Source organism: Bombus impatiens, unplaced genomic scaffold (genome assembly GCF_000188095.3).
Source record: "Bombus impatiens unplaced genomic scaffold, BIMP_2.2 scf_0526, whole genome shotgun sequence".
NCBI classification, from domain to species: domain Eukaryota; kingdom Metazoa; phylum Arthropoda; class Insecta; order Hymenoptera; family Apidae; genus Bombus; species Bombus impatiens.
In genome coordinates, this window is record NT_176945.1 from 319,526 (window position 1) to 343,891 (window position 24,366).

Sequence of the window (24,366 nt, forward strand, 5' to 3'; positions counted from 1 at the left end):
TATGTTTCATGACATTTTTCAGTACTTTTATATGGGATTAGATAACAAAATTCAAGAATATGATGTAACCAAATAGCAAAAAAGTAATTTAAATAACAAAATATTAAGAATAAATCTCTTAATTTATATTGGCGACATCAATAAGAATTATTATAGCCTTAGAAGTCAGAAATTATAATATTGATTTACATTAATATACAATATATTATATGTGACTGGAATGCCATTGCGGTACTGTCAATATTAAAACCTAAATTCTTTATATATTCATGGGATATGATTCAATAAAAGATAAGCAATGTAATGTGATACGTTGTATGCATGTCTATGACTTGTGTATCTATTTATATACAATGTGTTTCAAAATATTACCTCACCATTGCACTATCTTAAAATCAATATATGCTGAACAGCATAAAATTGCAAACATTCTTCTTTTTCTCTTTATTGTAGATAACTGTTTTATTCATAATTCAGTCTTATGAGAATAGACCGATTTCTCTGTCAAATGCACTGTTTCCTAACTTTTTACACGAAGATATTGTTGAATTATGTAATTACATAACAATTAGCAATGATGAGATTATAACATTCCTATTACACAATTTTTACAAATAAAATTCGCAGCATATACAGCATATATGAAATAAAAAATTTCTTCATAAATGCAGTCATCTGCTTTTCGATATGTAAAAGTCCAAAAATTTGTTAAATTCTAGATAGTGTTGTAATTAACCCATAATTGATTTCCATGTATGAGATTGTGTGATAAATAATTGTGTACTAACCACTAAATAAACTATGATTCATTTGATAAATCAACATTACTATAATTATATTGCATTGTAAAGATGAATATTATACATAAAGTTCTTGCTTTTTTTAGAAAATAATAAAAAAATAAAATAAAATTTAATAAAATGGTATATAATCAATTACAGGTTAATTTTTCATTTATAACATTGCATGTTAAAGATTAATAGGTACATGTTACCGATTTCAGTATCTTACTTAGCTACAAATTAATATACAAAGATGAAGCTATAGTGTGTGCATATATTACCCTTTTGGCACTGCTAAAGTCCAACATCAGAGATAAAACAACCTACCGATTCTCTACTTGCTCTGAGAAATTATAATTGTGAATTATAGAACATATCTAAAATTCAGTTAGGCCTCATTTATTGTTACAATACTTAAATTTTATACTGATTATCACAGCTTGTGTAATGCAATTATCCAATCTTGATCATATCAACTTTCATTAAGTTCAAGAATTTGACTATTCACAAAATAAAAGACTATTATAACATAAATTTGATTTGTAATGGAACTTTGCTTTCTTTAACTAACTTTTTTAACTAAAATAAATCAGAGCAAGTAAAAGAAATCATTTATTTAGAATTGATACATTCAAATCACTATTTAAATAAAACAGTATCGTCCGAAACGTGCATCTTGAATAACCATCGTTTTCTTAAAAACAATTCTATATTGTTGCTCTTAGACCACTATTACGGAATTATTAGTGAACAAATAAATTAAATATTTTCACGACCATTTTAAAGATTATCCAGTCTCGTTATACAGTCTTCAATAAAATTGGAAGAAATTATAATATAAAACTTATAATATGAAAAACAACATTGTGTGTATCTGTGTGTGAAAACTGAATCTAGTGAAAATATTTTTTAGTTAGACAATATATGCCATAAAAAAATTGTACACATCGTAGAAAATTGGTTCATACAAAATGCTCCGTTTCATTTAATAATTTCAACATATAAATAATACATACATATATATAAAATTATGTATTCAAGACTTCTCTTACATAACCACTGTGAACACACTGGATGCAAGATTTATTTCAAAGCTAGATCATGTATATAATAATTAGAAATCACTTTCCTCGAGAAAACTGTGTGCTGCTATAATGAAATCATTATACTTAAAAGCAAAATACATAAGGAAGACTTTTACTAGGCTTAATAAAATTTAATCCATGAGCAGTATGCAGTATTAATTTTGATTGTTTAATATAGTTTTATAATGTACATTTTATATATTTCGAATTAATAAAAAAATTATTAAATTTAATAAATAAAATACATATCATTATGTATTTACGCAATGTGCTTTTAATAAATTTTTCTTCACTTCTTACATTATATTATATATTATTTAAAATTAAAAGAGATCATGGAAAAAATCTTATTTTGCGAAATAAATTAGTCACCTTAAATATTATACTCTTTAAAATGCAAAATAATTAAAATAGTCATCTACCTCGTGCAGAAGTTCTAATAAATTCCTCATGGCTTCCAATCAGTTAAGTTGACTGTTTCTACCAGGTACTTTGTATAAAATTGTTGAGTTATCTTTGTAACAATTCACATATGATAAGACTTTACAGATAAAAATTATGCATTGAATATCATCTTGGCTAGTGTTTAATTCATTTTGTTATCTCTGACCTATTACTGCGCGATTGCTAATATCAATGAGGAATACAACTGCATAAACAAACAAAAAGATATTAATAGTATGTATTTTATCATTTGATACAATAACTTCGAACTCATTTCGGCAAAAACTAAAGGATAAAAATCTCAACATTTATGTTTATCATTAATACTGTACATATAAAGAAGTATTTCTAATTGCATTGTAATTTTTACTTAAATGAGATTTATAAGTGAAATGTAAATTTAGCAATGAAGTTTTTGTTTCTCATCGTAGATTCCTAGTTTTACGTATACAATACGAATGAAGAATTGATTCAATTGATTTCAAATTTTTATATAAAATAGTTACTAATATTTAATAAACTATATTAATTATAAAATTTTAGTGATATATATATATATATATACGCGAATGATTTATATACAAGTAATCCAGAGATGAGTACTACATTGAGACAATAATTACATTTAATAAATAACGATTATTTAAAAAAGTTATTTTCGTAAAAATGTTTCTACTTGATACTGTAGTATCTAATTAACGAAAACAATTTTATTCGCGATGATTTACGTTACTTTAAAACATTAACCCATTTGCATCATGGCATACTTAAGAGGACTGGTTCCTATCACCGCGCGCGGTCAGTCGTAGGTGCAGTAAATGATATCCGAATTCTTCATGAAGTTTACCAAACGATTGTTCAAAACGATTGGTAGACAATGTTACTTCGCAAATGTTACTTCTTTATAACAGAGGAAAAAAGTAAAAATTATTTATTTAAAATAAAACTATTTAGATTAAAGTGAAAATAAAAAAAAGCAGTGGTCTACCTTGGTGATAGAAGACAGTCGCAGCGCGCGGATTAATCCGCGCTTGGATGCAAATGGGATAAGACTTATTTTAATTTAAAACAAAAGAAAAAAACCAATAAAAAGATAAAAAATAATCATTACAAAATAGCATGCAATATTTTAACATTCCTCATTGATGTATGCATAAAATTATGATACAGAAAATGGTTGTGCAATTTAACTAAAACTATAATACATGTAGATTAACTACATACTAGATTCCTTAGTGTTAATAGTCTCGTTGGTATTATCAACTCGTATCAACGTTGACGAATTTAAAACAAGCGTCCTACTCAATGTGGCAACCCTTTCCATTACACAAGAAGCTGAAAGACGTGCTTCGGCATCATGATCCCAGCACTCTTCCATTGTATCACAAATTGATTGCAGTCCCTTAAAAAGGAATGAAAAATTTAGTAAAAATCAGCTGCTTACAACATTATGTACTAAAATTTACTTACAGGATGTTTACGCCATGTTTCTAAAATGATTGGCCTTTCTTTTTTATGCACGACACTTTCTTGCATATCTTCCAAAGTGGGATGAAGACCTACTTCATCCTCAAATGGTAATCTATATTCCCCAATTGGTCCCTGAAACAAATAGACATAACACAACTTAGTAATCAATAATACAATAATTAATGAATCAATATATATGTAAATAAGAATTTACATCTTGTACAGTGCATCGTGAAGCTAACTCCCAGAGCACCAGACCACAAGCATACATATCGATTCGTAAAAATGAATCTCTTGTAAAATTAATTGCTCCCTCCAAAACTTCTGGAGCCATATACCTTCTTGTTCCAACCTTCAAATGACAACAAATATGTTGAACTTTACATGTTATAATAAATGTATGCATATGAGATATATATACCTGTCCATGAGTATCTCCACAAGGTTTCCCAGGATGAAATATCAATGCTAAACCAAAATCTGCTATACAAGCACTCATATCAGCTTTAAGCAAAACATTTTTTGACTTAAAATCTCTATGAGCCACAGCAGGTTTGTATCCATCTGCTTTATTGGCTGGAATTTCTTCATGCAAGTGCATCAAACCCCTAATAAATTAAAATTTTAAAGAAGATTATTTGAAATATTGCTTAAACTCATACTAAAACATTACCTTGCCATAGATTCTGCTATTCTACACATCTCAGGCCATGTAACAACATTTGCCTTTAAATAATCACATAGTGAACCTTTTTCATGGTATGCAGTGATTAGCCAAAATTCAGCTTGTAAATTATCACCTCTTTTTTCAACGCCTATGAAACGTAATATATCTTCATGATCCATGTGGGCAAGTTTGAAAATTTCTTGTTCAGTTTGCCACGATTGCTTATCTTGTATTGGAAATACTTTAACAGCAACAATCTCATTTTTCAATTGTGCTTTCCATACCGCTCCAAAACGACCACGAGCTTTTATTTCAAGCAATTGTATCGGCCGCAATCCCAAATTAGGAGACGGTTGCGGCAGTGGCAGAGGTTCTAGTGTTGGTACCTACAAAAATCATTTTATGTAATACTCATACAATAAGGATAGTTTGCAATTTAGTACGTAAACAAAAGATTTATAACATTAAGTAATTAAGAGATCTGTACATATGCCTTCCAAACCTCGTTGAAATATCCCGACTTCCGACGTCGGTAACACCAATATAATAATGGCGATACAATAGCAAATAGTAGCATAGGTATCAATATTGATAAAACAAGTATTATTATTTGTTGCTCTGTGTTTGGAACAGGTTCTGATTCTGAAACATAATTATGTATATATATATATAATCATATAATATTTCAATTAATATGGTATATTATTTAAAGTATGTATCCACCATGAAAAACAGATGGTTGAATAGGTTTAGAAGAAGAAGTTGGATGTGGATCCCATGTGAAATTCTGATTGCACATGTTACCATCACAACAACAAAAAAATAATTCCTTTTTTCTTTCTGCACTGTTTTCAATACAATGTGGCCTATCATAGCAATCATTACTATCCAAAAAACATCCCTGAAAATTCAGTTAAGGATAAAACAAACAATTGCAAAAAAACTAGTAAAAAATATAACTATACATATATGTCTTCTGTTTACCTTTAATTTAATTATAGATTTCTTAGTAACATTGTCAATTTTCCATAGCACATAACAGTGATTTCTTTTGCCAGGATCATGTGGCCCACATTCTTCTCTTCCCGAGCATTCCTGCTGGGATTCTGCACAAATTGTTTCATTATAAAATTCACAAACTGATGAACCCTTGACATCATGTCCTAATGTAAATCCTAAAAATAAAAAATTTTTTCACACATTTTTAACATTGAAAGAAAACTAATACTTTGTATAATGGTGTCAAAAATTGACAGTTGCAGAAACGTTAATAATGTTATGTAAATTTAATAAAAAAAAAAGAACATTACTCATAATTGCAAAAAATTTATGTTATTTTCTTATACCTAAATACAGCTTTACTCTTTTATTTGTTTCACGAATATACAATAAATAAATGTCTAGTTGATTTCATATTATTACATTCAATCAAAATCTCCTGTTAGAGGTTGTACTAAAAAACAAAAGGAAATGAAGAGTTTAAACTGGATACTTGTCATTCGATTAAATGCATATATGATAATAAACTACATAAAACATATCATAAAAATAAAACATATGTATAATATCGGTCCATAAAAGCGCATAAAATTTAGTAACAGTTCGAAATGCATTCGGTGAAAGGAAATAGTATTATGAACCCTGGAAAATATCACGTCAGTTGGTATTTTAACTCGCGGATGCAACTGTCAAACGAAAGATAATGGGAACAAGCAATTACCTAACAATCCTAGGATGAGATATGGCAGTATCGTCGCATATAAGGACATCGTGAACAGATCGTAAAAAGCATACCAGAAATTTTTAAAGTCTAGACGCACGGTGTTCACGACCGTGGCTAAAGCGCCGGACTTTGGTGCGCAAGGTCCGGGATTCGCGCTTAGCCGTCACATCTGGGTTATTTCTACGTAATCCACACCATCGTGCATGTCTCTTTCTCGAATATGACTTTCTACGGCACCATCTTTCCCGAATGAGTACGTCGAAACCGTAACAAATTAAAAAAAGAAAAATAAAGAAGTTGAGTCTATTAGCTATTAAGCAAATTGTAGTAATTCATCCACCAACACATCTCTCTTCCTCTCCTCTCCCACGTTTATGTCGGAACGCACACACCATGGATTTATGTCATATTTTAACCACTAGAACATTTCGATTTTAGTCACTTTCGAGTTATTACATTTAGCTTCAAGAATGAGCAAGCAAATTTTTTAGTTTTGAATACACCTTGGATGCAATATCGTTCGCAAAAATTGGTAAAAATCAACTAAGATTAAGGAGTTGCAAAGCTACATGCCAGATGCACCGCAGATTAATCATGAACTAATGGATCACAATAGAATTACCACGCTGATAAAAAGTTGGTGCGCTTGGTGTTTTTGCAATTTGAATTTTATTATCTCTTATAAAACGTAGGAGACGTACAAAATAAAGATATGAACTATTCAATACGTTATCTAATATAAGTTAAGAGGGAAAAACAAAACTCACAAAGTCCATTTAAAAAATGTGTATATTGTGTTATATGAAAACAATAATTATAATATGTATATATATACATCATTATGTTATAAGTTTATAAGAAAAATATGTTTTTAAATTTATAAAAATTATTAGATGAATCTTATAATTTATACATCATCGCTCTATCGATAAGGTAGAGAAGTATCTCTATCGACCGCGTTTGCATCAGTTTTGAAACTCGGCCAGTAGCATATTGATCATTCATAATCTCGTTTTTCGGTAGGTATTCTTCATATTTTGCTTGTTAGTGATTGATGCGCGATTTGGGAGAAGGCACTTTTAAACTGCAACCGAGAATCGTCAGTGAACGGTACCTCATGATTCTGTCTTCCTCTAACTTAAGGCAATCAAAAACTACATTCAGCATCGATGATTCTGACGAAAGGCATCGGTATAGAACGGTGGTAGTGGTAACACATTTATTTGCGGCATATTTTTGAGGTTAGGTGAAGGCTGGTCGCACAGTAATTTGATAACCATATCGCTAACTGAAGTCTTTTTATGAAGTGTCATAACGCATAACGTTCTTCTTACTTTGACAAAAGTGGACGAAACTTAACAAAGGAATAACGGATTTAAATGACAAATAATTATGGCAACGTCTGATTCTAATAAAAAGCCAAGAGTAATAATTTTAGGAGGTGAGCATATTCTACTTCATATGATAGCATATAGCGGAAGTGACAAACAAAACAACTAAAAAGAAGTTTTATCGTTGAAACAGGATGCGGTTTCATAGGACGTAATCTCGTGGAATATCTACTGGATAACGATCTTGTGTCCTTTATACGTGTAGTGGATAAAGTGCCGCCGCAAACTGCTTGGCTGAATACTAAACATCAGCAATTATTCGAGCATCCTTTGCTCGAATTTAAGAGCGCAAATTTAATCAACACTGGTAATTTAAAGTTTGATAAGGGCGCTTATCTATTTTCAATGAAACAATTACGATAATAATTGTTTTGTTGAACATGTACTTTATGATTAGCGTTTGAATATTTATTTGTAGTATCTTGTCAAAATGCATTTTTATCTGACAATCCGATTAATTTTGTAATCAATTGTGCTGGAGAAACAAAGAGCAGTCAAACAGATCCTGTATATAAAGAAGGAATTTATAAGTTGAGTATGAATTGTGCTCAACAAGCTGCAAAATTACAAGTTGATCGTTATGTAGAAATATCTTCTGGTAATTTTAGTACCTCTGACAAAGTATGTGAACTTTGATATTTTTGTATTAAACAATCTATTACAAAGATTAGTAATCTGTAATATTTTCATAGAATTCTCTCAAAGAAGAAGATGCTGGAGAACCATGGACATTTGTTGCAAAGTATAAGTTACAAGTAGAGAATGATTTAAAAATCATACCAAATTTAAACTTTACAATCCTTAGACCAGCCATAGTATATGGCTGTGGTGATAGAAATGGATTAGGTAATAATAATTTATTGCCTAATAGAGATATATGTATATTTTATATATGTAACAAATATTTTATATATGTAAATTAATTTCCCCTATGTAGCACCACGTTTAGTGGTAGGAGCTGTTTATAAACATTTGGGAGAAATGATGAAATTACTTTGGGGACCAGATCTTCACATGAACACAGTTCATGTGAGGGATGTAGCCAGGGCTATTTGGCACGTAGTAAATAGGCCAGAAACTGTAGGTCAAACATATAACGTTGTTGATGAAGGTGACTCAACTCAAGGATCAATCAGTGCTATAGTTTCAGAATTATTTAATATCAATCATGATTATTGGGGTACTGCACTTTCTACACTAGCCAAAGTATGGAAGAAAATTTGTTACACTATTTTTTTCTCTTACTACTAAGAAATTCAGATATAATTTTTTTGAACTATAATGCAAGTTTTAATTCTGATGTGGATTAAAAACCTTATTTTGTTTATTTATTTTAGACAGATATGAGTTCTGTTGTTGAAGAAGTCAATGACAAACATATGGGACCCTGGGCAGAAGCTTGCAATAAAGATGGAGTGGAAAATAGTCCTCTGTCTCCATACATAGATCAAGAACTTCTTTATAATAAGCATTTGTATTTACAGGCAGGAAAATTATCGAGTATTGGGTTTACATATCTTTATCCAAAACTCACAAAAGATGCTTTGAAAGAGGTAAATAATTATTTATGTGACTAAGAGAACATAAATTCTGATGAGGAAGGTATTATGTCAATTATTTATTTATAGGTTCTTGATGATTATGTAAACATGAAGATATTTCCACATTCCTTGATTCTATGAATTTTAACAATATAGACTGCCAAGATCAAATATTGAAAAAGCTTACAATAATTTGTATGAAATAACATTTGGAGCGTTTCACCTTGTGCCTAGTAATCTATGCAAGTTACATACTCTATTGTATGTTACACACCTTACTCGTATTTTATCTTCTAACAAATATTGTTAGTCAAGTTTATAAAAAAGTACAGATGGAATATGAAGATTTCATGTATAAGCCTATTGCAAATGTGATAAAGTAGCAATTAATGTACTTAATTTTACTATAGTTTGAGTATAAAATTTTTGCACCTTAGGGTTGCTAGTCAGTTTCGACATTATAGGAAGAACTAAGTTGAAAAATATTGAAGAATAAAACTAGACTATTTACATGCCTAAACACGATATATTATAACATGTAATGTTATTTGGATAAATATTTTAGAGAATTATGTACATCGCCAAAATGCTTTTTATACTGAATTTTTCAAGACTGGGAGTATAAATAAAAACTGTTAAACACTTAACGAGATCTATAGAAGTAGAAGGATTTTGTGTTTTTATATCCATTGCATTCCACTTAACGTGTATCTTCCAAAAGCTGTGACTCATAACTTAGAAATCTTTTTATTCCAAATAAATGATATCTTATGGTTATATAAATTTAATAAATTAGATATATTTAAATTATATAATGTATTAAATCAAGTACAAATAATATTAATTAAGTTAGAAAATATTTCTAAACGCCAAACAAAAAAATTAGTAAGTTTATTATATAAAGGTAAACATAATTTTTACACAAAATAATATATAATAAAATGGCAATAACTGCCAAGTAAAATTAATAGCATTACTATTCTGAAGCAATTGTTATTAATTTGATAATAAAGTTACTCATTTACGCATTTATTCACTTGTTTTACCTGTACCTTCGCAGTTCTTCGTAACTGAATGTTTTTCTAGGGTTAGGCATTATTTTTTACATATATTTTAACACAACCAACATCGATACACTGTTTTAATTTTATTTCAATCATTGGTTACAACAAGATACTGCATCAGAAGGGTCAACAATATCATTAAATATTTCGTGTATCGTTTTAATACTTTAAACAATAAGATTATAATTTGATGTAGTTCATTATACATAATATATTAAAATATATACTTTTAATATTTTCTGCAGATAATATATATACAATCGTAGATAAAAATATTTACAAAGTAACTGCACCCTAAAAAACAGCATAATTATAGCAATACATTAATCGTGTATGTTCCAGTAAAAAAATGATAAGGATTTATGAAAAAATAAATTAATAAAGTTTTCTCGATATAGAATAAGTGCTATAATTAACGGCAATGATACAAATATCAAATTTCTTTTACCGGGTTTGCTTTTTCATATATATCTTATATAAAATAAAGTATAATGTCTTGGCTATATCTACTCACTGTAATAAATTTTTTGAGGTAAATCGTGTAAATCTAAATTATAGTGCTGTGTAATAGGTACTGAGGTTAAGTTAAAATTAAGTAATATAACATACCTACCCCTTGTATAGGGTGGCAATTATGGAGGTATATTTACTTGACTAGAGTCGCCGTACAACATAATTAATACTTTGTCTGTGTATGGCCAATACTATTGGATTGTTACTTTGTGAAAGAACTATTGCAAGTGAAATGAAATAATATGTACTATGCTCCTTATCATTTAGTAAAGGTACAAGTTCAAATGATATAATAGAAAATTAAATTTGATGCATAAATGACAAAAGTAGTATGAATAATACCTTATGCATATCCGAAACATTGCTTAGCATAATGCAGTAAAGTAATAGATTACGATATTTCTAAATCAAAGTATATAATAATTTATAAGATAAACAAATACTTTTTTTTAAATTGTAATCAAAATAGCCTCAATTCTAATATTTTTCTTCCATATAAATCGTTATACTCTAAATGTAACATTTACAATACTTGCTGTTTCCTATTTGTAGCCTAAAGATAACAATGTTTATTGCTTTGTATTTCAATACTGTGTAATCAATCTTTTGAAGCAAATAAAACGCTCAGATAACAGCACGGCGACTCTATTTTTTGCTTTCTCTTTTTTCTTTTTTACAAAGCTTGAAACTTATCACATTCACACAATTAATCAAAGATATTATGATACCAATTCAACACCATACGTTTCAATCCATTTCAAATTTACGAATGTTGTCTTATAAATTGAAAACTTTTTATATAAGGTACAAATTAACGCAAATAAATGATTTTTTATATTAAAATTACGTTCATAGCAGACAGAACAATATCGCGCTTAACAAATACAGTACATTATGCTGCTAAAAAGTAAAATGATCAAAATACAATTTAATTCTATAAACATTAGTTAAGATTTGTATACAATAAAATCAAAACATTTTTTAAAATGACAAATGCGTAATATTTGCCATGGAATATTTTGTCGCCATATTAATTATTATATCTCTTTTTCTTTATTAATGCTTTTGATCTATCTTTTCTTCCCTTAAAAATAATACCTTTTTCTTTACAACTATTTTTTTGTTCTTTTTTTAAAATTCCATTAATGTTAGAAAATTGTACAAGCTTAATAATTAACATATACATACAGTGCAAAAAATATTTAAAAATATTTTAAGAATTTTAATGCAAAAAGAAAAATGAATTCATGAGCGATCAGTTACTAGTTGCCTACTATTATATATCAATTCTCATTTCTTATTTAACTCTAAGAAGAGTAACAAATACCTTCAACAAATATAAAAGTATACTACTATATGTCAGTAACATAAAATGTAACAGGTCGTGTTAAATATGATAACAAATGGAAAACAAATCATTTAAATAAAAATCACAAAACAGGTATTCTATCTGTGAAATGTTTATGTTTCATAACAAACATAATTTGTTGTAGAACTGTCAAGTCAGTAAATAGCTATGATAGTTTATCTTTAATTGAGATTCTAATAATCGTGATCGTAGAATATGTAACGAATTTCATAAATAGTGTTTAAATGAAGTTACTTATTTTCATAAAACTGCAATCAGATCTTGTGAAATTTTTTAGTAATCCACTAGTACTGAGTTTTCATAAAAATAGGTAAATCATGAGTTGTATTCAAAAAAGTTTAGTTATAGAATATACAATATAAAAAATCTCTATTAATAGCAACATCATTTCAACACAAGGCAGAATAATTTTTTCAAAAATGACTTTAAATTATATGTTTAACAAATTATCTCGTACAAAGATGTAAAACTCTGTGTAATAAATATATGGTAAAATCTCTAGCATGTGCAGATTGAATTAATTCTATTTTTACATGATTTCATACTGTGCTTGTAGTGACTATATTATTGCATAAATTCAGTGTAATGTGATCATTTAAAATAGTACTGAATGTAAAATGTAATAAATAACAATTAATGGAGGTACAATAATAACATGACATATCTACGTCTCACTCTAAAAGATATAGCTTATTCTATCAGGTACTGTGTTGGGTTTTTCTGTCATGGTAACATGCACCAGTCTGGAATATGTTTATAATTTTCTTTCGCATTTTTCACTTTTTGCTTTTGTATGATGTAGTTAACTTTAAATATCTTGTACAACATAAGATTTCTTTTATCATATGAACAGGAAAAAATACATATATTATATTATACATTTTCAGTGATTAAATTAATATTATGATTTAAAATTGTTTCGATTCTTTTTGTAGATTTCTTTTATATTACAAAATCTTAATGCTGTTTTTACAAATTTCATTATTATTTTTTCCTGTTCTCAAATGTCTCAATAGTGTATAATACAGTTATCAAACTTGTAGTATAAAAAAGATTCTGCTAAATTATATAATATGGACATTTCAGTTACACTTTTTAAAAATGTTTGTCAACGTCTTATTTTTCAATAAAATAAATATTTGCCAAGATTTGCGATGCTATATGTATACTTACAGTATTTGTAATAAAAGAAAAACCTAGACTATACTTTTAATACATAAAATCTGATTATATAGTACTTTTTCTTAATTTCTTAGAACCTAAGAACCATCTCTTGTTAATTTAGATTTAGTTAATGGAAAACATAAGATTTTGGAATGATCAGTACTATTGCTCTCTATAAAAGCAATATATATCATGAAATAAATTAGGCCATACCCGTAATTTGGATATTTAATAATTTTGTCTTCTAGTGTGAAGGAATGCATTATTTACTTTTTCACTATTATTCGAAATATGATATTTTATGAACATACTCATAATTAACAGACACCCAGGTGCACATCAAGAATTTTCATATCATCCCACTTGCTTAATTTTCATTTTCATACTCTTCTTTTTTAATTTTCATTTTCATACTCTTCTTAATAGATGTCAATATACATATGAGCAAGTTACCTAATGAATATTATTAAGTATCATTTGCATGATATATCTGTGCCACGGTATTATTTCATACAAAATGAAATCTAAAAATTACTAGATTCCTTGCCGAACTGCTAATGCAGAAATACTGTGTTATCGATAATAACTTGCTTTCAAACATTATATACAAGATAATAGTTGAAGTGTCCAGATTCAACGCACTTTCAAAACATTATTATTTACATTAATCATGTATGCATTAGTATTTTTATTCACAAGTTATGCCATGTTAAACTTGTAAAATATAGTAACTTGCATTGCTTCTAACTTCCTTGAGAATTCTGTTCTTGTAATTCATACATACATATGTATGTACTTTTGTGTGTATATACATCTTGCAATCAAATTATTCGAGATGCACGAAAAGTTTTACATCCTACCTGTTGCACGGAAGCATAGGAAGAAAATGTGAACACGCAAATATATTGCCTAATGGTTTCATCCATTTGGTCCAAGCGCCGGAACAGATATACATATAGGTTTTGGTAAGGACGTATCTCCATCTGGACAACCAGAATTATTATTTAAACTGCTATTGCTACTGCCTAAAGTACAATTGACCACCGTAAGCTGTGTGCCATCTAAATCTTGTTCTGGCTCTTGTTCTTGTTTTTGTGTACTTAAGACAACACTGTCCATTGTTTTGTACTATATTTCAAGACATATATTAGTTTCATATAAAAAATTATTTAATCATTTTGTATTATTCAAAATGAAAATTTTTCGCACCTGAGAATTTTTTGTTATATGAATATCTTTCGGTTCACCATTTATTTCCCATGATGGTAATAAAGGCTCTTTTACACAAGATTCAAGAATTCCATTAGATTTGCCACCCTGCAATGATATTTTTCATAGAATTGTCTATTCAAATATAAGCTTATGTTTATATACATTACAAAAAAACATTTACATACTTTCGTGTCTAAATGTGGGTTAGTTGTGATTGGAGATGTGGGACAAAGAACAGCAAGTTCAATTTCATTAGGCGTTATTCTGGTATTCATCTGTTGACTCACTGATGTAGAAGACTGATCCGCGCAACATCTATTTCCATTTCGTACCGAAGCACGACCTTTTGTAGATTGCGCACTTTCTCTCAAAATACGAGCATTCTCACATTTTTTTCGACAATATATACTGCACAGGCAAATTGTAATAAATCCAATACTTATGCTTACACCAAGAATTACACCTAAAATAAGTAAATATGAAATAATTATAAGATTAAATTTTATTATTTCAATTAACTTCTTGTACAATTGAAGCAAATAAGTTTGTTTACCAAGACTCTGATCAGGTTTTGTATTTTGTGGTGGTTTTTGTTCATCTGGAGGACTTGGTACCTTTGATGAACCGCCAGTAATAATGATTATAGGATCTGACGGTTTACCATAACCGGCCTTTGTCATAGCTTGAACCATGACAAAATACCGTTTTCCTGGAGTTAGACCAGGTAAAGTTGTCGATGTTTTATTGCCAAGTACTGTTACATTTCTCCATGCTGTGGCTGAATCCGTTAAGTCCATTGTATATATAACGAAATAGTTTTGTATTATACCATTTATATTACTTGGTTCCTTCCATGCAATTCGTACTTTTGTATTATTTACTAAAAACCATTGTACTTCTTCTACTTTGCCAGGGACTGAAATTAATTGTTAAATTACCATTTCTGTAATACGAACGTACAAATAAATAGTATAATGTATTTCTACACTTACTATCTTCATTCGTATAACATTCTACAGATTCGCTATAAAAATTGCTTTGGTTTGTATTATTTTGAATGGCCCTTACTTTAAACTGATATAATGTAAATGGTTTGAGTTTGTCAATATTTGCTTTTGTATCGTTCCTATCAAGAGGATATTAAAAATATTTAGTGCAAAAATATTGATTGAAATTATAATGAAAAAAGATTATGCATAATTTATATTACGTACAATATAAAACATTTAGGACCATCTGAATTTGCGACATGAATTGCATGATAACATAATTCAAAAGAGTTCACTTCATGCACACCATTCAAGGACCATGTAACATTTATGGAAGTAGGTGAAACAGGAATTGCTTCCAAGGCCATTGGTACATTATCTGATTAATAAAAAAAAATGATATATCCAATTAATTCGTTTATGTTATAATAAAATTTATATTTATAATACTTACTTGTATCAAGTTGAATAGTATGTATTTGTTTTGTTAAACAGCCTGTTGTTTCACCAGAACTTATCATACATAAGCCCATTGTATAAGAAACATTTACATCTAATTATGAACAAAAAATAAATACATAATTAAAGAAGAACACAACATATACATAATTTTTTGGAAATGATTCTGACCAATACCTACCAAGATTAGTAAATACATATTCTGTAACATTTTGTGGTAAAAAAATAGTTGCTAATTTATGTCCACTTTGATTCTCACAATAAATTTGCCAAAGATCAAATTCCGTTTCAATTATGTTATTTTCCCTAACATTTATTTTCCATTTCATCTAACATGACAAAATTTATTTCAATATTATAGAAATACAATATAATATATAATAATATTATCATATAATATATATAATATATTATGCATATATATACATATATATTATTCATATATATATACATATGATATATATAATAAATATTATATTATATACAATAATACAATAATATTAAAAAGATTTGATTAACAAAATTTGTATACTAACCTTTACAATTGAAGCATTTATTATTAATACTTGTACATCCACAACATTTTTGATAATAAATTGATTAGATTCAGCTGGTGGCATAGTTACAGTAATCCACTCTAATTGCGATTCACTCACGTTAGGCCAACCTTGTTTTGTTCTGGCTAGTACTCGTAGGTCGTATTGTGCTCCAGGTATTAAATCTTCAAGAACATGATTAGTAATCTTCAAATAAAATTAATACAAAAGAGTGTACAAAAGACTGTACAAAAAGAATTACATACATACCAGAAAATACATAAGAATCCACGTCAGCGGGTAAGTGAAGAACCCGAGAAGATGGATGTTCATGCAGTCTCAACTGTAATTTATATTGTACCACAACACCACGAGACTCCTTTTTAGGTAATGGCTCCCATGATACATTTAACTTTGTACTACTAAGTATATTCGCGTTTACTTTTGGTGCACCTTTAGGAACTGAATAAAGAAAATAAACTGTACCTTTGGCTTTTCGTTACGTTTATGATAAAATTTACATTAAAAAATAACACACCACTTGGGGCTGTAGAACACAAAATGGTGGCTGATTGATCGCTAGGACCATAATTGTTCCACACTCGTATGTAGAAGGAATAATTAGTATATGGTTCAAGAAGCTTCGTCACTTCTACTGACGTAGAATTACCCGGTTCAGGTGGAGAAACTTCTTCTTTGCCTCCTTCTTGATGAACACGACATATAAGATGTTGGAAAACATTATAAAATATTTAACTAACCACTATATAAAATATTTAACTAATTATTATATAAATATTTCTATGCATATTAAATCGTTTAAACTTACCTACGGGACTATAATGGACGGTATAAGCTTTAATACTGTTATGTGATAGAGACTTTGGTGGTTCCCAGGAAATAAAAATTTTAACGGGTGACAGAGCACGACATTTTAAAGAGGTAGGTGCAGCAGGACTATTACGAGATGTGTTTACTTGAAGCCGACCTGCGGCCCAAATTTCTCCCACAGAATTTACAGCAACACATTGATAAATACCAGAATCAGATGGAACTGTTGCTGATATTGCAAGTTCCATCTTATTAAATTCTTTTGTATATATAGTCCTACGTCCTGCAAAAACAGTTTATTCATAAATTACACGTATTATAATATGAAGATAAATAAATATTGTAATGAATAACTTTACCATTAATTGTTATATTCAATGAATCTTTTAACCAATATATTTTAGGCACAGGTAACCCTTGTGCTTGACATTCAAATCTTGCGGTTCTCCCATTTGGACATACTTGATTTGTAGGTATCTTCACAAATGATGGTGGTATTAATATATCCACTGTTACATTCTGAAATGTTTTTTGTAGCATGTTATTAAAATTATGAACAACTATGTTCATACTTGATAATATTTTTTAATAACTTACTTGAATCTTCACATTATTTGTAACAAAGTTCTTTACAGAACATACATAAACTCCTGCATCAGATGCACTCACATTTACTAGTGACAATATAGTAATACCAATACTAGAATTAAGCAAAATGCGAGGTTGTGCAACATTATGATTACCTAAAAATGAATAAATCACTACATTTGTGTATTATAAATATCATCTATATATAAATAATGTTATTAACCATTTGAGTTCCAAGCAGCACGATCGCGCTGTTTAGATTTTGTGTTGAAAAGTTCCAGTACATTTGAACGCAATAATTTTTATTGGACAAAACTTGAAATATTTATAAACTAATTGTACGCATATATAATAATATAGATGTATTTCATAAAGTAACAAATATGACAAACGCTATTGTGACGCAATCGATTAAGACAAGCGCTATCGCGCTGCTCGGGATTTTTCGACCCTGTTTTTTCAATGACCCCTGGGATTCAAATGGTTAATATATGTATATCAAATACCAGTATAGCGAGGAATAAATGACCACATCATAAGTGGCGGTGGATATCCAGATGCAGCACATACTAAACTAAGATTCGATCCATTTAACAACCAATGATTGTATGAAATTTGTGGAAATAACAATGGTGGTATATGTGATCCATTACCCTCTGGTCGTGAAATAACAGTTAATTTTGCTTCCTTACTTTTTTTGGTTTTCTTTAGGAATTCATTATTTACTATGCATCTGTGAATATAGATAATATATTACATAGTTTTTTCTTTACTAATTTAATTTCACAAATTGTTTTATAATTGTATGATACTAGTACAAATACAAACCTATATGAACCAGCATCTGATAACTTCGTTGCTTTTATATACAGAACACCTGGTGGTACCATTATATACTTACTACTACAAATTAAATAATCTCAATTAATATAAAAAATAATTTCATTGTTAATTCTTGACAAAAATTACTTACTTTAAATTACTCTGATTGGGCAACAATATTTTTTCATTATGCTGCCATGTGATATTAGGAGGAAAAGGAACACTATCTATTAAACAAGATAATCTTGCAATTTCACCTTCTTGTACTGTTATATTTTCTGGTGATTTTTTAAATACATGGGCAAGTTCTAAACAAATATAATTATATGTTTTAACATCATTTATAAAATCAGGATGCTTAATAACAGTATGTTAAACTGAAAACTTACCTGCTATGTGAATAAATGTAGGAGATGATCTTAGAAGCCCTAAATTAGTACGTGTTACACAACGATATTCATCTTTGTAATAATCTTTAAAGTTAACTGTAGTAGAGTTTTTTTCTTTAAACTTTTGCACCATCTATTATAAGAATAAAATAAAATACTTAATTGATTTAATTTTAATATAAATAACAAATAAAATTTTTCAATATATACCTTATGTAAATGAAGAGAACCATTCTTGAGAATAGTACAACGTGCAATACCACATGGTGGTGCAGGTATTCCATTGTGTAACCAAGAAATATTTTGATTTGGTCCAGTTATACAAGTAAGTGTAACTCCTTTTTTTCCTAATATCACATGACCACTGGGTTGAATTTCTAATGTTATGCCAGAACTTTTGGTTGAACTAATGTTGAAACTTTCTGATTTTGACACGTTTTTGTTATGTAGACCAGTTCCAATTTCTTTGACACCTAAAGTATAAAACATAAAGCACTATCTAAAAATGTACTAGCTTACAATTTTTATAATAATGTGTTAAAATATATTTTGAATATTATAAACTGTCACATTCAAAATGGCTATTACATCCCCCCTTCTCTATTAATATTATGAAGATGAGGTTCAATATATTATATAATAGAATATAAAGTAAATAAAACATAAAATTATCAGATGATTCTGCAAATGGAGAATCAAACTTATAGCATAACTAATTTATAGAATACATTTAAAGTATAATGATTATAAAATCATTGTTATATTATATATAGTATATTATGCCACATTTATGTTTTAATTTATATATTAGGAACAGAAAAAAAGGGCATATATCCCATTTGTTTACTAAAAAAAGATGATAATTTGCACATAATTTTGGTATAAAAAAGATGATATGTGATCACTGAATCCAAATGTATACATATATTCATGTAAAATTATACTAATCCAAATTTTAAATCATTAGAGTAAATCTACCATATCATAATTCAAATAATCTTTTACCAATGAAATATCTAAATATTTTAAACTATTTGTTTTACAACAATTTCTTTTCATACATGTCATAGTAATATAAACAAAATATTTAGGAAATATAATCATTTTTCTCAAAAGGCTATATAATCAAAAATGTTCGAATTTTAACTCTTATTTTAATCAAATAATGCACAGTTCGTAAAAAAAGAAAAAGTATCAAGATTGTAATCATCTATAAGTGTACAAAAGAACGAACGTTAGGCGCGTGGTCCAGCGTGTTTGGCGAATATAAACAGATTAGATTGACGGAGAGAAGGGAGACGCACCTGCGGCATAAGCGGGCTTTAGCACTTCTGTAAACAAGATGCTCAGTAAAAGTACTCGCGCCGCCATATATTCACACTCATTGGCACTAGTTTCACTGACAAATCTTGGCCGAAATACGCCGTCGGTTTGGTAGACTTTTCTGCGAAATTCGTCGCCGCATGTTTGACATCGCCTGCAAGAGTTTTTGGCCGTTCCGTTCGCCGAACTCTTACCCCCCTTTGAGCTTCGCTCTAGCTTCTCACATTATCGTTAAGATTGACAATATATCGTCACCGAAAACTCGAGGACGTCGACAATACCGAGAGTTACACGGTCGTCGCGAATTATACTCGATTAGCTTCGTTTGCATTAGCACGCGATTCATTCGTTTCTTGCCATCTTCTAATTCGCTACTACCCTTGTTTGTAATTATTCCAGTGAGGAAAAGACGCACAAAATTCTAGATCGCGACCCACAGCGCCGGATGCGAGAAATTTTTGAAACAGAATGATGTTTTGTTACGCAGCACCACATATTATGCTTTGTCCAATTTCCTCATATTTTGACCAATAACATTATCAGAAATGTTTACGTAGAAATGATCGATGATGACAACATGCGTGTTGTTGTTGTTGTATCGTCGTATAGTTTAAAAATGTAAACTGTTTAGTCTATGCAAATGCGACTTTATGCGATTGTCTAATGTTCTATGAAATGTGAATTTGATTGTAACAATTTAATAACAAGTATTTTTATATATGAAGGAATACTTTGTAGTACTGTATTCAATTACAAGTATCTTGGTATATATAACGTTGATTCGTTAAGGAAGGAATACCTAACCTTCAAAATTTAAATTAAATATGGCGCGACAGAGTGTTGATGCAGATTGCGAGAAAATGCATAATTTATTAGACAATAAGAATATTGACTTAGATAATTGTAGAAAATTAATTAAATCGTACATTGATTTGGTAAAGTATCAAAATTTATCAAGCTTTTTAAAAGATATTGATTTATTGTACGCTACTAAAAAAACTGACTACTGGTTTGTTTACAGCATCTTTATAGTGCTGCTTTATTTTGGGCAGACAAAGTTGTTTCATTAAGTAATGAAGATCCTAAAGATATATGCACCTTAGCGCATTGTATGTATCTAATGAAACAATATCATAGAGCTGCTCATCTTATTAGAAATCGTGGATTGGAAAAGGTAAACTATAACTTTTAATAATATCATAACATTGTTATATACATTTTTTTTAATTACATTAATATTACTTTATAGACAGATGTAATGTGTCATTATCTAACAGTAAGAAGTCTGTTAGAAGCAAAAGAATACAATGAAGCATTACAGGTTATTAAAGAATCAGAAGTATGTACAAACATAACACAGTCAGGTTTTGGAGATCGTGCAGATATATTAGAAGATGCACCAAAAAATGTGATTAAGTATAAATAATGTTCTTCATAATTTCTTTTAAATATTATTTCTGTAATGTGATGAACTTTATAGATTAGTTTGTATTTTGTGATAGGTACACAGTTCAATATTGTACGTGAAAGGAAGAATATATGAAGCTTTAGATAATAGGGCAGTAGCAACTGACTGTTACAAACAAGCTCTACATTGTGATGTATATTCATATCAAGCATTTGAAGCATTAGTTCAAAATCAAATGCTTTCAGCTGCTGAAGGTATTAAAGTGTGTATGTATTAATTTCATGTAATAATACATACAAGTAATTTTATGATACATATAATTTGAATAGAAAAAGAACTTCTGGAATCTCTTCCCTTTGCTGAACAATGCACAGAAGCTGAAGCAGAGCTCTTACGACTATTATATGAAAGTAAATTGAAAAAATATCAAGAACCAAATACAAAGCAACCACTTGCAACATGTAGTGTTATGGGAGTTCTTGTCACAGATAGATTATTAGGTAATTTGGATATGGAAGTTACAGAAGCAGAGAGATTGTATTATAATTGTGATTATCACAAATGTTTCTCTCTCACAGAAAGGTAATATATCCTCTTATGTATGTATGTGAATTTATATAATCTTATAATCTCTATCATATATTTTAGAATATTAAAAAAAGATCCATATCATAATTCATGCTTACCAGTACATATTGCCTGTTTAGTAGAACTAAAAAAAACTAATGGTAATTATATTGCACTCCTATATAAAAAAAGAATGTGCAATTAGAAAGAAATTTTGTACATTATATAATCATTTTTCAGCTTTATTCTATTTAGCACATAAATTAGTTGACTTATATCCAGACATGGCCTTAGCATGGTTTGCTGTTGGATGTTATTATTATAGTCTAGGTAATTATGATTTCTATTTGATAATTCTAAAATTATTTTGTATTCTTACTTTATAAGATATTCCATTGTTTTAATAATAGGAAAAAGTGATCCAGCACGAAGATATTTAGCAAAAGCCACAGCACTGGACAGATTATTTGGTCCTGCTTGGTTAGCTTATGGTCATTCCTTTGCAGTAGAAAATGAACATGATCAGGCAATGGCTGCTTATTTTAAGGCTTCTCAATTAATGAAAGGTTGTCACCTGCCACTTTTATATATTGGACTTGAATGCGGATTAACAAATAATCTTAAATTGGCTGACAAGTTTTTCCAACAGGCTCAAGGAATAGCTCCAAACGATCCATTTGTTATACACGAGATGGGAGTTATATCTTTTTATAATTTAGAGTAAGTATTATGATGTCTGTTGTAGTATTATCCCTGAGATTGAGTTATTCTAATATGCAAAAAAGAGGTTCAAAATTCACTCTGCAACCTGATTAGTGTACTTCCACCCTTCCCCGGTTTTTGGAAATCTGTCTAATTTATCAAGAGTTGTCGTTTCATCGAATACAGTTACAAAACTGCTGAACGGCAGTTTAAGGAAGCCATGAAAAGAATTCAAGGTGGTCTAAAGGATGTTATTCTACCTAGTAAATGGGAGGCACTTTTAAATAACTTGGGTCATACTTGTAGAAAAATGAAGAAATACGGAGAGGCTTTAGAATATCATCAACAGGTTAAAAAATTTTATGTTAAAAAAACATAGAAACATACTTTTTCCTTAAAATGTCAATTTAAATTACAAGCTATCAGATAAATTTCCTAATAATGATTGCAGGCATTAATGTTAAATCCATTAAATGCATCAACTTATTCAGCAGTGGGTTTCATTCATGCATTAATGGGAAATGCACAAGAAGCTGTTGATGCTTTTCATAGAGCTCTTGGACTTAGGAGGGATGATACTTTCACAACAACTATGTTAACTTATGTTATGGAACAACTTATAGAAGAATCGCCCCCTTATCCTGGTATATACAAAAAATGTTCAGTTTTCAATGTATTTTATTAAATGTACATTATATTTGATTATAAATGAATTCTTTTTTAGGTGCACCAGTTGATATTCCAAAATATGAGTACCCTGCAACTGAACATCAAGAAACAGATAATGCAGAACCTTTAGAAAATGCAAATAATGTAGCTGGGTCAGGAAGTCAAGATATTGATAAATTAAGAGTAAATTTATTTTCCGGATGGGGAGAAGATTCCAGTAAAACTGAAGATACTTCTGATAAAGTGGAACGCAATCCGCGAGACGTAGTTGTGAATTATTCCACTGACATTAGTTCCGAAGTTGAAATGTTGGATTCATCGACTGCTCATATAGAATAGTAAAAATGCGCAAATTTTTTTATATGATAAATAGATTTGTGTATGTAATAAAGCAATTGGTTTGCTACAAACATTCCTTTTTTGTTCAGAGAGTTATCCTTTATTATATATTCTACTCATTTTGTATATAAATTTGATGCATGCATGCTTAAATAATTAATATTTACCCACTAGAAATGTGCGGGTATCTGAGCCTTGATTCGGGTTGGATCGAGATCCTTCGTCGATAGATAAACATATTTGGGTACCTGTCATTATGGGAACCGATTTACGTTTCGGAATCCGATGTTCAATTCAGAACATAATTTTTCTGTCATCT

General features: G+C 29.2%; 4 protein-coding genes across 6 annotated transcripts; 2 read left to right on the forward strand and 2 right to left on the reverse strand.

The window, feature by feature from the left end:
- Positions 1-3,412: 3,412 nt before the first annotated feature.
- Positions 3,413-6,775, reverse strand: LOC100741915 (activin receptor type-2B). 2 transcript variants are annotated; one of them, XM_003491188.4, is made up of 9 exons: positions 6,169-6,775; positions 5,433-5,623; positions 5,172-5,349; positions 4,951-5,090; positions 4,455-4,834; positions 4,203-4,389; positions 3,996-4,133; positions 3,782-3,913; positions 3,413-3,713 (listed from the first exon to the last, which is right to left on the reverse strand). In XM_003491188.4, the coding sequence occupies exons 1-9, from the start codon at positions 6,215-6,217 to the stop codon at positions 3,528-3,530; spliced, it is 1,581 nt and encodes a 526-aa protein (XP_003491236.1). In that variant the 5' UTR covers positions 6,218-6,775; the 3' UTR covers positions 3,413-3,527. The 2 variants fall into 2 exon arrangements, with proteins under 2 accessions (XP_003491236.1, XP_012243575.1); XM_012388152.3 differs by having other exon boundaries at positions 4,936-5,090.
- A 428-nt stretch (positions 6,776-7,203) lies between these two features.
- Positions 7,204-9,770, forward strand: LOC100742034. The gene is made up of 7 exons (XM_003491189.4): positions 7,204-7,612; positions 7,696-7,869; positions 7,981-8,183; positions 8,255-8,408; positions 8,500-8,768; positions 8,900-9,115; positions 9,191-9,770. The coding sequence occupies exons 1-7, from the start codon at positions 7,564-7,566 to the stop codon at positions 9,242-9,244; spliced, it is 1,119 nt and encodes a 372-aa protein (XP_003491237.1). The 5' UTR covers positions 7,204-7,563; the 3' UTR covers positions 9,245-9,770.
- Positions 9,771-11,262: 1,492 nt separating this feature from the next.
- LOC100742155 (protogenin-like) lies at positions 11,263-20,761 on the reverse strand. Of its 2 annotated transcripts, none has more exons than XM_012388151.3 (20): positions 20,344-20,761; positions 19,250-19,512; positions 19,040-19,172; positions 18,802-18,958; positions 18,657-18,731; positions 18,335-18,561; positions 17,838-17,983; positions 17,600-17,759; positions 17,239-17,523; positions 16,948-17,112; positions 16,680-16,871; positions 16,410-16,594; positions 16,055-16,202; positions 15,869-15,967; positions 15,640-15,793; positions 15,418-15,551; positions 14,979-15,341; positions 14,611-14,888; positions 14,423-14,530; positions 11,263-14,341 (listed from the first exon to the last, which is right to left on the reverse strand). In XM_012388151.3, exons 1-20 carry the CDS (start codon positions 20,408-20,410, stop codon positions 14,132-14,134), a joined length of 3,549 nt encoding a protein of 1,182 aa, XP_012243574.1. In that variant the 5' UTR covers positions 20,411-20,761; the 3' UTR covers positions 11,263-14,131. The 2 variants fall into 2 exon arrangements, with proteins under 2 accessions (XP_012243574.1, XP_003491238.1); XM_003491190.4 differs by having other exon boundaries at positions 16,948-17,115; positions 20,344-20,760.
- A 117-nt stretch (positions 20,762-20,878) lies between these two features.
- LOC100742398 (cell division cycle protein 16 homolog) lies at positions 20,879-24,118 on the forward strand. The gene is made up of 11 exons (XM_003491192.4): positions 20,879-21,297; positions 21,384-21,536; positions 21,612-21,770; positions 21,865-22,024; positions 22,100-22,352; positions 22,419-22,498; positions 22,578-22,667; positions 22,748-23,057; positions 23,226-23,388; positions 23,491-23,683; positions 23,764-24,118. Exons 1-11 carry the CDS (start codon positions 21,187-21,189, stop codon positions 24,045-24,047), a joined length of 1,956 nt encoding a protein of 651 aa, XP_003491240.2. The 5' UTR covers positions 20,879-21,186; the 3' UTR covers positions 24,048-24,118.
- Positions 24,119-24,366: the final 248 nt, after the last annotated feature.

Bases quoted from the DNA above. Each gene is read 5' to 3' on its own strand.
- LOC100742398 (XM_003491192.4), top strand. From the start codon at position 21,187: ATGGCGCGACAGAGTGTTGATGCAGATTGCGAGAAAATGCATAATTTA. The intron at 22,353-22,418 runs GTAATATATCCT...CATATATTTTAG, and splicing joins TGTTTCTCTCTCACAGAAAG to AATATTAAAAAAAGATCCAT. The intron at 22,499-22,577 runs GTAATTATATTG...ATCATTTTTCAG, and splicing joins AGAACTAAAAAAAACTAATG to CTTTATTCTATTTAGCACAT.
- LOC100742155 (XM_003491190.4), bottom strand. From the start codon at position 20,410: ATGGCGGCGCGAGTACTTTTACTGAGCATCTTGTTTACAGAAGTGCTA. The intron at 16,872-16,947 runs GTGTGTTATTTT...TTCTTTATTCAG, and splicing joins GTGTTCTACAGCCCCAAGTG to TTCCTAAAGGTGCACCAAAA. The intron at 14,531-14,610 runs GTATGTAAATGT...ATATCATTGCAG, and splicing joins ACCCACATTTAGACACGAAA to GGTGGCAAATCTAATGGAAT.
- LOC100741915 (XM_012388152.3), bottom strand. From the start codon at position 6,217: ATGTCCTTATATGCGACGATACTGCCATATCTCATCCTAGGATTGTTA. The intron at 5,091-5,171 runs GTGGATACATAC...ATTATGTTTCAG, and splicing joins TCAACCATCTGTTTTTCATG to AATCAGAACCTGTTCCAAAC. The intron at 3,714-3,781 runs GTAAGTAAATTT...TTCCTTTTTAAG, and splicing joins AAACATGGCGTAAACATCCT to GGACTGCAATCAATTTGTGA.
- LOC100742034 (XM_003491189.4), top strand. From the start codon at position 7,564: ATGGCAACGTCTGATTCTAATAAAAAGCCAAGAGTAATAATTTTAGGA. The intron at 8,184-8,254 runs GTATGTGAACTT...ATATTTTCATAG, and splicing joins ATTTTAGTACCTCTGACAAA to AATTCTCTCAAAGAAGAAGA. The intron at 9,116-9,190 runs GTAAATAATTAT...ATTTATTTATAG, and splicing joins CAAAAGATGCTTTGAAAGAG to GTTCTTGATGATTATGTAAA.